The 17,295-nt window shown below is 38.1% G+C and overlaps 1 protein-coding gene across 1 annotated transcript in view; it reads right to left on the bottom strand.

Moving 5' to 3' along the window:
* The window catches only part of ptprb (protein tyrosine phosphatase receptor type b), a 68,023-nt gene extending 55,624 nt beyond the window's left edge, over window positions 1-12,399 (bottom strand). The window contains exons 1-4 of the mRNA XM_056260342.1: window positions 12,045-12,399; window positions 11,644-11,932; window positions 2,506-2,769; window positions 554-817 (exon numbers count right to left, since the gene is read on the bottom strand). Coding sequence (XP_056116317.1) covers window positions 554-817; window positions 2,506-2,769; window positions 11,644-11,932; window positions 12,045-12,098 — 871 coding nt within the window. The 5' untranslated portion in view covers window positions 12,099-12,399. The remainder of the gene's footprint in view (window positions 1-553; window positions 818-2,505; window positions 2,770-11,643; window positions 11,933-12,044) is intronic.
* Window positions 12,400-17,295: the final 4,896 nt, after the last annotated feature.

Below are 17,295 nucleotides of genomic sequence, written 5' to 3'. Positions count from 1 at the left end.
AGGAAGTCTGCTCTGAACATTTTGGGTGCATGTTAGAAGTCTGGACTATTGTTTTTGGTTCATCAAATCAAACTTGTGACTTCAGTCGGCGAAGTTTAAATAATGTATGGTTGGAGCGGTTCCTAACAACACGTCTCACAAAATCATGAATTAGGTAAGTGGGCAGAGAGTAGTCTTTTGTGGCTGTTTGACCGCATTTAACCACATGGGTCTTTACACTACGAAAGCAATCTGATTGAATTGCGTTTTTGATTTACCTCTGGAAGTTGTCAAGTGGACAAGCTCAAAACATTTTAGACCTTTTTTACACCCGCATGTGGCGTTGTCCACTTGTGATTGGATCGGCAAAAATTAATGCATTCACTACACTAACAAAAAAATTAATTTAAGGCAGCCAGCACAAGATATATCACAACTTCCCCTATGCAGTGTGCCTCCCCAAAAATGTAATGACATTTATGAATTAATAAATCACTTTATTGAAGAAGTGTGCCTTAGGCTTAGAGAATGTTCAGCATAAAGTGAACTGATTTATCCATCAACTTGTACTTACCAGTTTTTCCTGTGATCCATGTCTTATTAGAAAGTGTTCCACTCCTGGTGCTGACTGACACCTGGTAGGTCTTTCCAGGACTCAGATTGTCAAACATCACATCTGTACTATCAGGAGACAGGGCTTTCTCAGTAGAGTTTGAACCAGGTAATGTCAGACTGACAAGGTAACTGTCCACATCACCAAAAGCTTTATCCCACAGAACCCTGAGGGTGGTCTGGTTGCCACTGTTCCCCACTCGTAGGTTAGAGACAGCAGCTGGTACTGTACAGAAAGAGGTAGAGAGAGAGATTTATTTCAAATTTCTTTTCAGTTATTTTACCAAGTCTGTTTGTCAGTTTAGTTTCAGTTTTTCAATTAATTATAGTTTGTTTTAGTCTTTATTTGTATTTCTATTTCAGTAAACAGTTACTTGGAAGGGTACAGTCCAGATTACACACAGATCTGGTATAGTGTATTCCTATTGGCATGAAACCTACAGCTGATATTGAATATTTGAATATTGAATTGTGGACTTTTAAACTTTGATATGATAGAGAACTAATGTATTTTTGTAAATATTTATAAAGACTATTTAAAGATTTGCTGTCAGGATCTTACTGAGTGGCAATGAGCTTAAGCCTAATCTGATTTTTGTGCATATCAGATTAAAATCCGAGATTTTGCGAGTGTGAACGGCAAAACATGAAATTAAGCGTAGCGTCAGTTCTGGCAGGTCACGTTAGTCAAGCTTGCATCAGCTGACACCCAGCTGATCCACGTCTACCTATAGGAATACGACGCCTATCACATACATATAAGCTCCTTCAGTGTTATCAGCATCTATCGTGTTTCTCAGGATATAAATACCCTCCTTCATCCCCAGCTCCTCCTCTCGCCCAGTCAGTATGGCATTCTGATTCCCCTTGAATCAGAATAAATTCTCGAATTATGTTGTACTTTAAAATCTTGAATTAATGATATCTGCAATACATTCATGTTGGTTCTGTTCTGTTAACCTAAGGGGGGTTATTGCTACTTTTCCTGCTCTTATCCATGCTAGGCTGCATGGATGCGCAGGGAGTTCTTGCCCAGAACAGAACCATACCGCTATTCCAAACTGTATGCAATTGCCAATCGTATTTGACGATAGTGGTCCTGACAGAGCTGTGATTTTTACAAATCTGTTTCGAGCTACATTCATATGTGGTTTGAAATCCTATTCAAATGGCATTTCTGGAAATCTGTTTCAGTCTGACTGCTCTGATTGGATTTGTCATGGTTTATCAGATGAGTTTTAATAGAAAACATGCCGAAAGTCACTGCAGAAATAAGGTTGTGTTGTTGCAGAGTGCCGGACGAGCAGAAAATGACAATATATATGTTTTGAAACCGGAGGAGACGAGAGCACGGAAAAAAGCCATGGATACCAGCATGGTGGCTACACATTGTCATGTTGTAAATAAGACAACAGATCTGTACAAGTCCCTCCATTTTGATGTTGTTTTTGTTGTTTTTGCATATATCTACCAACGCAACATCATTGCCATAGAAAACAATGCAGATATTTCGGAAAACAAAAGAGCGGCATGGACACACAAATCGGATCTGAAAAGTTGCAATACACAATGTGGACAGTCAATAATTTTAGATCAGATTTCAATCGAATACACACATATTCAGAATTGGACTGAGAGTGGGAACATAGCCTTAGTCAGTCAAATAACACGGCACACAGATTCACTAAATTTAGGAATTTATAATTAATGCAACATGTCTTATGATTGAGACAGCATGACATAATGTGGCATAACACAAGTGGACAAAGGTGACCTTTCAGTGCTCAAAACAGGAAAGGGTGTTAACATATCTGCTTAAAATACAGCAGAGGAATTCATACAGGCACAGATATATGAGCACAGCATCTGCATGTTGTTATTTCATTTATTATTTGATGATCCAATACAAAATACCTGTTTGTGCTTGTCTAGATGCTGAATTCTGTAGCTCTCCAACCTCTGTAATGATAGTGATGTTGTAGAGTCGTCCAGAAATAAGCCCTTTTATTGTATAAGATGTGGTCGTGCTTGCAAATGTTGCATTCCAGATTGAACCCATGCCATTGCTGTCTATGAGCATGATTCGATATCCCTCTGTTTTGCCTGGACCAGGCTGCCATGAAACTTCCAGGCTGTTCACATCCCCAGAAACCCAGATATTATCCACTGCCGAAGGTCCTAAACAAAAAAAACAATAAAATGTATAATTGCATTCAAATTTCTCAATCTGAGAGAGAGAGAGAGAGAGAGAGATAAGACACGTTTAAACTTATCGCAATGAAGTGAAGCAATTTTTTTTTTACTTTTTTACATTTATTTTATTTATTCTATATATATTTTTAAAAAAACCTTGCTACGTCTACTGTGCTGGACTAACTGGGACTGGTCATGGCACTTGCATATTTGCTGCTCTATTGTTGGTTTGCTTCTATTGCTCTCCTCATTTGGAAGCGTTGGATAAAAGCGTCTGCTAAATGATTAAATGTACTGTAAATTTATACTTTAAATCTTGCATTCACATAGCTAAATAGGGTCCTCATACCAAATAAACACAAAATTAGTTTGTGGTATCTTTGGTCAGCTTTGTAGCCTCAAACAGACATTATCATAACAGTCCTTCTAATATGGTAGTGCTCTCTGTGAGAACTCTGTTACGCAGAAAGGAAAGGTGTGGATTTAGTGGGTCCTGCTGTGAATTATTCTCAGTGAAAGCAGCGGAATGTCTAACAACCTATATGTGAAAACACGATAGCGCTGCTCTTTGCTTTTTTAAAGAAAGCTCTTCCTGATGAGGTTTTGTTGAAAGGGTATTGTGAGAGAACAGGATAAGAAACCATTAAGGTTGAAGGTCACATTCAGGCAACCTCTTCTAATGACTTTTTTCACTCTCTTTCTCCTTGAGAACCGTGGGTGTATCATAGATTTTTACATGATCACATACCCATACACCCATTTTAAGAGTCATTGTTCAAGACTAAAAAGCTAAATAGAATAGCTATTAAATAGCTAAAATAGAAGATGAAAATAACACCCCAACCATTGTTTTTTGTTTTATTCATGGAAATCTGTACAAAAGGAGCTTCTGTCTAGTATCACTGGAGATATTTATATGCAGATTTACAGCTACATATTTGGACCATCTAAAATCTGTTTTCCCCAGAACTAACTCCAAGTTTCTAAGCCAGCCAGATTTACTAAACAGGGCAAAAAGTGCAGATGGGAATGGAAAGTTCTGCGGGTGATCTACTGACGATGCGCAAATTAAAGAACACAAACACAGCCGGTTCATTTCCATAATGGACAACGCAAAAGAGCAGAACACAATTAGCGTCTGGTTTAAGACTTTTTTTGGGCAATAAATAAGTGCACAAATACCAGCAAATTGACTAGTGGAAACCTTAGTAATTCACCATGCGTGATTCATTTAAATCCTCTTCTCCCATAAATTTTACTTCTGAAATGGAAACTCCTACAAATGCATATGCAATAAGGTCAGCCCCCAAAAATAACCCTGTCCACACCTTATCAGCGCTAATTTCTCACAATGTGTCTTTAGTAAATCCTGACAGTAATATTTTAACACCAAAGAGGGCTTGTGCTGGCGCAATCTGTTAGTAAATCTGGTCCTTTGCCAATTACTTAGTGTGACAGTAACACTTTAATTTGCACATATTTTTTACTCACTTACTTTGATATTTTGTTCTCAATTGCAATAATAAGTATAGCCTAAGAGTCCAAATAAATTTGAGGGCCACTGTACATTATATAAGTGTCACTGTAATCAGACTGACCTCTGAGAGCTAATGAGTCTTTGTATATATTAGAACAAAAGAACAATAAGCCGGATGGGAGGGGGAGAACAGTCTGAAAGAATTGACCTACAGTCAAACTCCTGTTTTGGAATTTAGCCCAGACACGTATACAACGGCACATTATCAGCGCAATCCAACCTTTCCTCATATTTAGAGAAGCTTTTGACACTCAGCCATTTGGATTTATCCAGCACATATAGCTCTAGATTTACATAATCGGTGTACACACAGTTTAAAGTTCTTTTAAATACCATCAGTGAAATGTCGAATATATTATTGTTCATTGTTGTTTACTTTGATAAAATTATATAATTAAGCAATATCACACAATCAAGACCATTGTTGTTCTGATAATCAGCTGTGATTCGGAAATACAGATACAATCGAACACAGATAATCATAACAGCACCGATATTCAGAGTATGAGTGATGAGTACGATATAACTTTTTAGACAATAAACTAGTTCAATGAATAAGTTAACATTGAACACCTTACATTTTAAACAGAATATTTCCAGAATATTGCCTAAATTTGCTTCACCACTGAAAATAGTTCAAAATTTCAGCTGCTTAATGACATCTATTCCACCTTATGACGCAATGAACAGCATTGTTTTAAAGCGCAAAGGTGTATTAATACCTTCCGTTGATGCACAGTCTAACTGTGTAACAAAATCCAATATATATATATATTTTTTTTTTACTGTAACAGTTTATATGGACTACTGATTTTCTCCAATGGATCAATGCGGACGAATGTCCCAAGTCATTTTGGAGAGCCGTTCTTGGCTAGATTTAAGGGTGTGGTGTTTTAACCTGGGAGGTATTTCAGAAAGCAGATTATGCAACCGGATACATAAGTCGCAATAGCAATTTATTCTCCAAAACATTACCTGCTCTAGAGCAGGGTTACTTTACTATAGAGGTTTAAAGTGCTGCAGGGATTGAGTATTTTGTAATGCCAAAACCCACAAACAAGTTAACATTTAGCACTTCTTGTTCCATCTTCCTGAAGTCAATGGGTTTTTACTTAAATGTCTGAAATAAGGTCTGTGGCTAACACATTTTATTCTACGACAAAATATATCAGTAATACACCCTTGAGATTTTTTTAAATAGCTTTTACTTGTCTTAAAAAAGGAGGTTGTTAAGAGACAGGTAAACTCATCTACTCACTAGTCTGCTTTGTGTCTATAATCTGTCCTTGCAAACAATCGTTTCACAATTCACAAAAGGCAGCTTTACAGAAAATCATGATGTTTCTGTTTATAACATCTTAATATATTCATGCATTATAGTCATATTTAGCAGATTAGAGGTGGGCAATAATGTTAAGGAGTTTACATTTTGTGACAATACAAGCAATCAAGCAGTTGAGATACTGTATTTTGCATACTATATATCACTCTATGTAGATAAAGTTGTATACAAATATATATGCAACATATATCCCCAGCCAAGATTTGCTGTATAGTGTATACTGTTTAATGTGAGTATACTGTATATACTCAGGTAAAGTAGGATATACAGTACTATATACTCAACTTTTAATATATCACTGGGTGATAATACAGTTTATATTTTTCGATGATGTAACAATCAGTTGAGATTTGCTATATAGTACATTCAGCTTAATGTGAGTGTACTGTATGTATCTGGGAAAGGTTGGAAAAACTTATAGAGTGGAATACGTTGGGATGTAGGAACCTAAGTACGGTTGGCAGGGGGACCTTGGCGGACCAGGCTCGGTGGTGGAGGCTACACCGAGTCTATCATCCAGGGACCAATGAATGGGACTGACGACAACATTAAGTGTCAGGATGGTTTCAGGATTCTTTGGAATTTCTTCTGGAGAGTAGAGACTGCTTTCACATTTGTCATCCCTGGACAATAGGAGATGGAGAACTCAAACTGTGTGAAGAAGAGGGCCCATCTTTCCTGTCTGGGGTCAATGGCTTCTCAGAGATACTCTCCATTTCAGTGATCGATGGTGGCCAATGGCATAATTTTGCTCTGCTATGTAGAGTTTTTTGGAGAAGAAGGTGCATGGATGGAGTTGGGAAGATTTACCCTGCTGCTGAGACAAGACGGCCCCCATGCAGGTTGTAGAAGCATCCACATAAACCACAAAAGATTTATCAGGATAAACTAAGAGAGTAGCAGTTTCAGGTGCTGAAAGATGTGGGTGGCTTCTTGGGTCCAGTGCTGTAGGTGTCACAAAGGCAATCAGGGAATAGAAAAGGCAGTCAGGGAGGCATTGGGTCCCCCACTTCAAGAATTCACCATTGGGCCAGACAGGACAGGATTGTGTTTAATGAGCCATGGTGCCCCAGGAAGACATCGGCATTGACGTTGACTTCTTCAGAACCAGGAGGATGATGTTCTCCATGTGAAGACAGCCCACTCCCACACAATTAGAGACAGTGCCACAGACAAAGATTTTCCAATTTTGGACTGAACCTTGTTGGAGGTTTCAATGGGCCAAAGGCAGTAAGCGTATTAATTGTGGGAAGCGGAGATGTACTGACATTAGGATAGGTTGCAAACCTCACCAAGGAGTGCAGTGGTCGATTGAGACACATCTCCTAATGTGATGTCACAATGATGTGTCCCCCTGAGCTACAATAGAGACAAGGTCAGCTGTCTTGAGTGCCGGGATGAACTGGCTGGCTGTATGATAGGGAGGACTGCAGGGTTGGAGAGTCTTCCAGGCAGTTTTTCATACAATCACCACTCAGATGGATAATTGGATAAAGCCCTCTTGTCTCATTTAGTCATCGTATGCAGAGAGATGCAGCCACAATGGCGGTTTAAGCCCTAGGCAGTAAGTGGTGACAAGAGTTTGTTCCAACCAATGGATGCTGCTAGGGTTGAAACTTCAGAGCATAGTCAGTAATTGAACTTTTCCCTGATGTAATTGGTAAAGTTTTTCACTTACACAAAGCCCACAAAGCTATCGAGTGATTTCATGACAGGTCCAGCTTGTTGGGAGATTGTTCCTGCCCATTGCAGCACTCTTCCCGTGAGTAGTGACAGGATGAACAAAATCTTAGCCCGTTCAGTGGGGAAACGATGAGACTGCATCTCTAAGATGAGATGAAACTTACAGGATATTTATGACCTCTGTAATGGATTTTTTAAATTAATCATAACTAACATTTCTTTTCCTTGCAGGCAGGGCCGTATTAAGACAGTGTGGTGCCCCTGGGCACTATACCTCAAAAGGCCCCCTATATTCAAATATGTCAATTCAAAATGTACATCAATTAATTGACAGCGTCAATTCACGTTTGCCCCAAAATAATAATAAATCTAGTCAAGTCAAGTCAAGTCATCTTCATTTATATAGCGCTTTTAACAATGAATTGTTTCAAAGCAGCTTTACAGAGATAAACATATAATTTAAGGTATCAGATTGTTTTGGCGTTATAGCGGTTCTTGAATAATGTTACTTCCAGCTAAAGTTAACTTTGATTGATTCACCTCCGTCGAAATGATCAGACTTTAAACGCGAACCTGTGATTAACGCTGACGGCGTTCACATGCTCATTCAGAATTCTATAGTTATGTGCTTTTTAAAATATGTGCGCAGGTTTGTAATTTATCTATCAGGTTTCTATCAGGTTTCTTACCTCTACAGGCATGAAAACGGGTCAGGGGTGAAAAAGGTGAGAAGGTTATTACCTCTCTAGGGGGGTCAGGGGGGGGGGGGGGGGGGGAGGGGGGACGGAAGAAAATGTTAAATATTCCATATTTTAAAGCATCAATCTGATGCATTTTGCATTTTTTTTGCCAACCTGGGGAGAGTTGGAGAAACTTAACTTCAGCCATGAGTCAAAAATATTATGGCCTCCGTAGCGTTAGCTAATAATTTCCCACCAGAGCTTTAGCTAGCTGGCTAATGTTGCGTTCTCTCCTGCTGTGTTCAACTCAATTCATCAAGCTGTAACTAACGTTAGCAAAGCCTATGTCAACAGAGCTGTCCTATGTCATTAGGGATGTCCCGATACCATTTTTTCTGAACCGATCCAATCCGATACCAAAAATTCTGAGTATTGAATTATACCGATCCGATAGCAGCGCAGTTAAAAAAAAAAATCAAGTAGAATTTCTATAACTCTGTGTGTTGAACTGATAATCACTATTTTCTGTTAAACACAATCTACTTAATACAGACAACTTCATTATAAAGAAAAACAACAAATAAAAAAAAATATGATCATAACCTATGACAAAAATTCTATTATATAAACTAGATTAGTGGGTAACTCAGCAGTAAAATTTAGTCTAGAAAAATCACAAGTGCACAATAATTGTATAAAATCGAACATTTAGTGAAAAAAACAACAACATTATTTAGTGAGGAACAAATAAGAGACAATAAGTGTAGCACTAAATCTGGTAAAACGTTTTCATGTATTAAGTTTAGCAGAACTGCTTCTTCCTTGATTTTGCGCAAGCAAAGGTGTCAACTACATCCCCAAAGTCCATTTCTTTGTTAGCAGCTACCGTCTCCACAGTTAGCTCCGGCTTCGTCAGACTCAGCGCTGCTAGTGATCGCAATTCCCGTGATGTTCTCACAAAAAACTAGTGATGTTCTCACAAAAAAATCTTTCGATCCCTGGAACATTGTGAATTGTAGCTAAACGTCTAGCGTCCTTGTCTTTCTTTAACTTTCTTTTTTGCAAAACCACTCAATTGACGTCTGTCCAGTTTTGATTTAGATTCATTTTCTGTAGCCGTTAAAAAAATGACACGTTTGCACGTATTTGTTGTGGACCAACTCAACTCTGACAGATTGGGGAGGGGGGAGTGATAGTGGTCATGTAATCTTTATTTATTTATTCATTCATTCATTTCATTTTTTCATTTTCTCTTTTATTCTTTTCATGAAAATGCATTATTTATACCAATCACATAGCTACAATTCATTTGAAATTTCCTTTACATTTCCATGATCAGAAAGGAGCAGATGGAAGAATAATATTCTTATATTTATCTGCCCCCCCCTTATAATTATTATTGTTATTATTATTGTTAAATTAGTGTTCATAAACGATTTATTTATGGTCTTTCAAGAATTTCAAGTTAACAATATAACAATTTACGAAAAATATTTTTAAAGCTTGACTCATGTGGTGCCCCCCTAGTGGTTGTGAATGGTTGGTGCCCCTGGGCACTGGCCCAAGTGCCCTTATGGATAATCCGGCTCTGCTTGCAGGAATAACATTTTTATGCTTTTGAAACCTAAATGTGTCAAACATTTTGGTCAAAGTCAGTCAAGTATGTGTCTGAATCATCTCAGAATATAACAAAAGCGGAAATTAATCTACCACACCTCATACATGTCAAAAGATCAAGGAAATTTCTCAGTTTATGACCCCTTTCATTTTTATAGCCTTACACTTATTTATACATTTATTTATATGTTTAATTATATTATTATTTATAACCTACCTTTAGCTTTTTACTTCTGCCAATTGTATTTAGGCTTCAAAGTTCATACAAGATTATCATCTTAAACAAAACGTATAAGAATCGAATAAACTTGTGCCACATTTGACACAGACCTTATTTTCTGCAATAATCCAAAAGCCAATGGAAAAATCCTATTGGCTTTTTGTTGAGGGAGTGATGGGGCGATGCTAACTTTCGGGTTGACCTACAAAAATATGTCATCACTGCAGAATTATATGCTGTGCATGTGTACCCAATAGATGGGACACCAGGGAGTGTGACAGATTTCACACAATATTATATTATATAGTTATATTTTTATTGATATATAAATCAGTATAATAACATAAAGCAATGCTTATTCTACTCCACTATTTGTTTATTTTACTTCTCAACTAAACATTGTGGATCTACATTCAAAAGTTTTGTTTTCTATAATGTATCTCTGTAATAAAAATACACGTGATTCATCTCATCTTACAACAAACGTGGAAGCAAAATGGCTAAACATAATCCTTATATGCATCTTATAAGGTCTTATAAGTGTCTAATTAACTGTTAATTACTGCTTATTACAAGCACCTTAAAATAAAGTGTTACCCATATTTTTGTGATATTAATCTTCCTTTTTAAATGTATATATTTTATATATTAAATTTATATATAAATTAAATCATCATCATCAAACAAACAATATGAGTTAACAGTAATACAAAAACATTAAATATTGAAAGATCAAAAAATGATTGGGTCCCACTTTATAAGTGTCTTTAACTACTATGTACTAATATTCATTTGATAGTAGTCAAATCAAGTCATCCTCATTTATATAGCGCTTTTAACAATGTAGATTGTCTCAAAGCAGCTTTACAGAGATAAACATATAGTTTAAGGTAACAGAGATTGGTTTGGTTTTATAGCGGTTCTTGAATAATGTTATTTTCCAGCTAAAGTTAGTTTTGACTGATTCACTTCCGTTAAAATGATAATTTGTTATTAAATTAGGGGCCGCTAAGATGACACCGTTTTCTCTAAACAGACTTTAAACTGAACCTGTGATAAACGCTGATGGCGTTCACATGCGCATTAAGAATTGATTCTATAGTTATGTGCGTTTGAATATATGTGCGCAGGTTTGTAATTCCCTACAAACCATGCCTAAACAAACTACTTGTCTGGTCTATAAATTTTGATACAAAATTTTATTTTATTTTATTTTATCACTTCGGGGTAGGTACGCGAACCGAAATTTCACAACGCTTTATCTGTAGAGTGGTATAGGGATCCTCCATAGGGAGAGGCTAGTTGGCACTTCAGCACTGCGATATTGTGCGTTCTAATAGTAGCACTTATTGTGTACATATATATTTTTACATTGTACTTATATTTAAAAATACTTGCATGTAATTACAGCTGTATTTAATTTCTATAGTTTAAATCAAGAAAAGTAGAAGAAAGTATGGTCCGTGGCTGTATTTGAGTATGGATTATGATGTTTAAATGGATTATACAGTTTTCAGATTTAATGGCCTTTCCTTTAAAGTCACCAGTGCTTTGTTTTTGTTTTATCGCATCTCTTTAGTTAATCACTCATAAGTATTGTCACGTAGGGAAAAAACATCACCCATCTTCTCAATAAAGAACATGATTTGAGAAATCATTCATGTCTGGAGTTACACATGCATGTTTAATAATTACTGTTTAGAGGTTTGTTCAGTGAAAATCAATAATAGTGATTCTTGACTATCAGACTGAAAATTAAGAAACGAAGCAGGATTCTTACTAGTTGGCAGGGAGACATTGTGTTGAGTCTGTTGGTTTTCACCCAACTTTGCCGTTATATCCAGGTGATGCCATGTTCCAGGGTCTAAATTCTCAGTTTTGCATTCAAAATGTGAGAAATGTTCCTGGTCTTGATGACAATCTTTCGAGTCATTGTGTCGCTCCCTGACAGAAACTGTGTATTTGCATTTCACATCTTCGTTATCCAGCATGATACGTATGGAGTCTGTGGTAGAAATGGCTTTCACAACTTTGATGCTACATTCCCATGTGTCTGCCACCATGGTACTCTGAAAACAAAAGTTGGATTTTTTTTTACTGGGCTGATAACATAGCATACAGAAGTCACACATACAGAAAAGTATTTTTGTAAGAAAGCAAGTTTAGTTTAGTTAGACTTACCAATATTCCACATGCTACCCAAATGGCTACATGAATGGCTTTGCTTCCCAGCATTGTTATTGTTGGTTTTTAAGATGTTTTTGTTAAATACACAGAAATCCAGTTGGAAAAGTCACATAATTCCTTGGTGTATAATCCAGGAGTTCTTTTAAAGTACTTTTCTGCAAAATCCAGTCTGGAGAACCTCTGTGGGAACTGCTCACTTTCACTCATTAGCCCACAACAATCAGGAATGTGTAAAGGAAAACAATTCTGTCTCCAAAGGATATCCTCAATCAAAAGTCTACAGAAGCTTTGTTTTTGGTAGTCCAGTGGAGACGCTTTGTACAGTCTGTCCGATGGCACTTTTTTGCCTAAAATACCCTAACTTTACTAGACTAGTTCATAAATATATGACAGAAAATGCATTTCTTCAATATACACCCTCCACTAAAAGCTTTTTAGGTCATAAATGCCAGTGAATTGGAACTTTTGCTGGAACAATAGATGTCAATGACTTTGGGCTCCATGAACACTCAATACAGCCCAGCCCCACTTCCTTCCTGTGTCCTCATTGCTCCTGCAGAAGGATGTGTTGAAGAGAAAACTCATCTAATAATAGGCTTATAAACGTTCTTCTGTCAGGATAAATTAAAATTATTTTGTAATTTTTTATTTATATTGTAATTTTTTTATTTTTTTATTATATGTACAATATAGTTAACAATATAATCCAAATATAAATGAGGGTCAAGGTAGTGTTGTTGTCAAGAGCACCTAAACCGAGACCAAGTCAAGGTCAAGACCAGAGTGTGTCGAGACCAAGACCAAGGCAGTGTGAGACCGAGTCAAGACCATACCAGATCAGCACTCTTTAAATTCATATGAAAGATCCACCTTAACCCTAAAGTCATAATAAAATAAAAAGTTGTTGCAGAGGTGAATTGTATGTCTGGGAATTTTCCTTTGGTTTCTATGAGCAAAGAAATACAAACACACTAAGGAGGTGAAATTAACATCTTTATTCAAAGCTTATTTTCCATGTTTTATCATCCACCTAAGACATTGCAATATTTGTGCACGCAAAAATGCCAAACATTCAACATGTAAAATGCAATAATAATAATAGAAAATCTGTAAATACCAAATATATATTGAAGTCTGTGAACTTTCAACAAAACAATAACAGCATAATAATAGAAGTATTAACAGCACAGCTTATATATTTTCAAAGCAACATAAGATAATAGTTTTGTCATTTTGATTGTCGTTTTTGATTTGGAGCTGTTTTAAAACAAGACGAACAAACTGCAATGACAAAATACTCCTAAGTCCAAGCTTACCAAGGATAAAATTCATGAAGAGGGTAGTTGCTTAACACTATAAAATCATGGCCTCAAAAATTACAGCAAATGACCTTACAATACATCAAATGGGAAATGAGCTTACAGTAGAGTTTTGGTGCATTTTATAAACATTAGAGATTGCAACATTCTGTGACCGAAACGTGCACGATAGGGTCCCATTAAAATGCCCCCTCTACAAAAGACCCTCTCTGCTGGTGCTGAGGAGGCAGGGACTAACAGTCTCTTCATCGCCAAATTGTGGAGATGTGGGAATTTGTCTTTGTTTTTGGACAAGAAGAAAAGTGCAATGTCAGGGTCAGAGTCTTGGATGGCATCAAAGTATTTGTTAATCTGTGTTGAAATGCATGATTCATGTGCTGAGCTGCGCTTCTTGAGAGCCTTGTAGCGGGAAAGAAGTAGAGGTCTTCACGGGTCCACTTGGATCCGAAAACCCGAGGTCCGACCCGAGACCCGAACGGGTTCGGGTCCAAAACTCCGACGAGTGTCTCGGACACGGGTCGGGTTCGGTATTAGTGGCCTCGGGTCTCGGGTAATTTAAAATAAATATGCCTTTTCCAAATGGACCCGAGAAGACCCGAATTCTTTTAAACTATGTTGGGCATTTAAGAAAATTGCAGTATTTAAAACAACTCTATGACACCGTTCTCTCACTTTTTCTAAGTGAGAGAGCGAATCCGCGCTTCTACGTGCAAATGGGCTATAAGCATAAGCACGGTTGCCTCTGCATTTATTTACTCAGTTGCTCGCTCCACATAAACCAACCCCTCCCTTTGCCAAGAAGAACTAGTGCGCCATCATGTGGATGGATGTTTGACTAAATGCAAGTATTTGAATTGTCGTTTAGCCAGGCCTGTCAATCAATTTAAAAAATACGCGACACTGTCAGAAAACCATGGAGGCGATAACAGAAATTGCGAAAAATGTCAGGGAAAACGAATGGTGGTTCTAATCCTCGTATGGACCGGTAAATAACATTATGCCAAATTTTATAGGACGTAATGGGTTACAGTGGTGTGTGATTGACATTTTAGCACTTCAGCCCGCTTACACTTGCGCGTCTATGTTAAGTGCATTTTTGAGAAACGCAGGGCTGCAGGCTGTGCACAATGTAAATGCCGTTTACGTTCGGGTCCAGTCGGGTTCTAAAGGAAATGCCGTCAGGTCGGGTCGGACTCGGGTCTAATTTTATCGGGTCTGTCTCGGGTCGGGTTTTTCTTTAAAAAAAAAAATTTATGTACGTCGGGTTCGGGTAAGTAGTGATTCGGGTCGATTCGGGTCGGGTACAGTTTTTAGGACCCGAGAAGACCTCTAGTAAGAAGGCATGGGCAATTGATTGGTGGCGAGTCACTGGGTGGATCCACATGCATGACACCCGAGTCCATTTAATCTCCTTCACTCGTTATGTTCTCCACCTCTGAGATCAACGTGTCTGAAAAACAAAAACAAATACATACATAAAATAAATAGATTATATTTAAATGGACATTGAGTCTGAATACTTTTAAGAGTTTTATAAGACAAATAAAAAATTAAACAGATTTTTAAACAATTCGACTTTGTCTTATTTAAATAACCCCATGAATTGACCTTTAAAGCTTAGTTTTTATGAAATGTAACCCTGTATTGAACCTTTAGAATATATACTGTATATGTATAACATATGAAGTTCTTATTACAATGTAAATCAATGAGACATTATAGCATACTACTTGCATAAAATGCGCATACATTTGTCACTCTATGGGCCCTATCATACACCCGGTGCAATGCAGCACTAGGGGCGACGCAAGTGTTTTTTGCTAGTTTCAGCCCGACACAGTTATCTTTTTCACGTCCTTCGCCATGTTGTTTAAATAGCTAATGCATTTGCGCCTATTTGTGTGCCCATGAAACCATGTGCTGGTCTGAAAACTTCGGGCACATTGTTGGCACATTGCTATTTTGAGGCAACTGAAATAGACTGCTAGCCTGGCTCCGCCCTCCTACTTACTTCCGCTCAATTTTCATTTTCCTTCAGTACTACGTCTGGGATTGTGGTGTATTCTTGGTTATCTCCGGTCAATTTTTTACTGGTCCAATCAGAGAACAGAGGGAGTGGCTGAGAACGATGACGTTGATGTCGTGCGCTAGTTTGAGTTGTAGTTCAGAAATGGCAGCGGAGAAAGATGCAAATGAAGCCATTCGGTCCGTTGTGGCAACGCTGCCGAATATTCAGAAGTTAAAGCCGGAGCAAGAACAATCTTTGGTGGCCATGATGTTGTGGCCCTCCTCCCCATGGGGTTCGGGAAAAGTTTGATTTTCCAGCTCGCTCCGTTAGTGGTGAATGAGTTGGCTAAGGCGAACGCTAGGGATGGAAAGCCGATAGTTGTTGTCGTCTCCCCTCTTGTTGCACTAATGGAGGACCAAGTGAAGGAGGCAGAAAAGTTGGGAGTTCGAGCTGGGCAGCTCGGCGTGCACGATGACCGTAACGATGGACACTTGAGCCTGGTGTTCGGAAGCCCAGAGTCCTGGCTGCTAAACAACAAATGACGACGAATGCTATCCTCAACCATTTACCAGAATAACCTCGTTGGCATCGCCGTGGACGAGGTCCACGTTACAAACAAATGGTAAGTTAGCACTTAAAACGGTTAAACAACATAAGTAGGGCTATTTTTGCACACTCGATAGCTTAGGCTAATATTGTCATTTGTGATTCGAAAATATGATATAAGATTCATGAGGAATATTGTACTCAAGATAAAGTGTTTATCTTGTAATTTTTTCATACTCCAGCGTTTTGGCGCTGACTGCCTCAGCTGACATCAAGTCCAGAAGCAGAGTCATCAGATTACTCCATATGGACAATGCCGTTCAAATCATTGCTAGTCCCAACAAGACAAACACCCGTCTTAGATTGTGCAAGGTGCCCAGCCATAACATGAACTGCCTAGACTGGATAGTTCAACATGTAAAAAACAATGGCTCAACCATGCAACCTGTATTAATTAAACACTTAAATTAGTGGGGAGAGTTTTCTCATACTTAAAGGCAGAACTGCAAGGAAATGCCTGGGTAGGCTGTGATCCGGACTGTAGAAGTGACAACCTCTTCATTGGCATGTTCCACAGCAAAACCCTCCCCCAAAACAAGGAGAGAGTGTTGGCTTTACTGAGGGGGGAAGGGAAGTGGCGGGTAGTTGTTGCAACTACAGCTTTGGGGATGGGGTTGAATTTCCCTAATGTTTCACATGTGGTAATGTATGGGGCTCCAGGGGACCTAGAGGCAATTTTACAACCGGTTATCAGGGCTGGAAGGCATGGTCAGCCATCACATGCCATCCTCTACAACACCGGATGGTATTTCAAGGTGGATGAAGAGGTAAAACAACTGCTGGCTCTTGGAAAAAACACATGTTTTAGGAAATCTCTCTGTGCACATTTTGAATCAGAACCCAGCCATGTAGAGCCACGCCATCTCTGTTGTACATACTGTCAGACTGTTTTTTCTTGTTCAACTGGTACAGAACCCACGCCAAATTATGAACTGATTGAAGATGAACCAATTAATCTGAGATGTAGGCATGTGGATGCAAATGACAAATCTTTGATTGCAGATTTGCTGAATGACTACAGTGGTAGTTTAATCAATTCCTCTAATCGACTGTACACCTCACATGCAGCGTGCACTGGATTTAGTCAGCAACTGATGGATGCAGTGTTGGACCATTGTCAATACATATTTGACCTGTCATACATTACTCCTAACCTACCAGTGTTTGGATTGGACCATGCAAAGGAGATTTGAATTATCATTACTGATGTTTTTGGTGATATTGATGTGGATCTGCAATACGATTCAAGGGGGTATTTAACTGACCCAGATCTCTATTACAGTAACTACTTTGACGACGATGATGATGATGA

This window comes from Rhinichthys klamathensis, unplaced genomic scaffold (assembly GCF_029890125.1).
Source record: "Rhinichthys klamathensis goyatoka isolate OS25496 unplaced genomic scaffold, OSU_Roscu_1.1 h1tg000176l_1, whole genome shotgun sequence".
NCBI classification, from domain to species: domain Eukaryota; kingdom Metazoa; phylum Chordata; class Actinopteri; order Cypriniformes; family Leuciscidae; genus Rhinichthys; species Rhinichthys klamathensis.
This window is presented reverse-complemented; position numbering and strand designations above follow the sequence as displayed.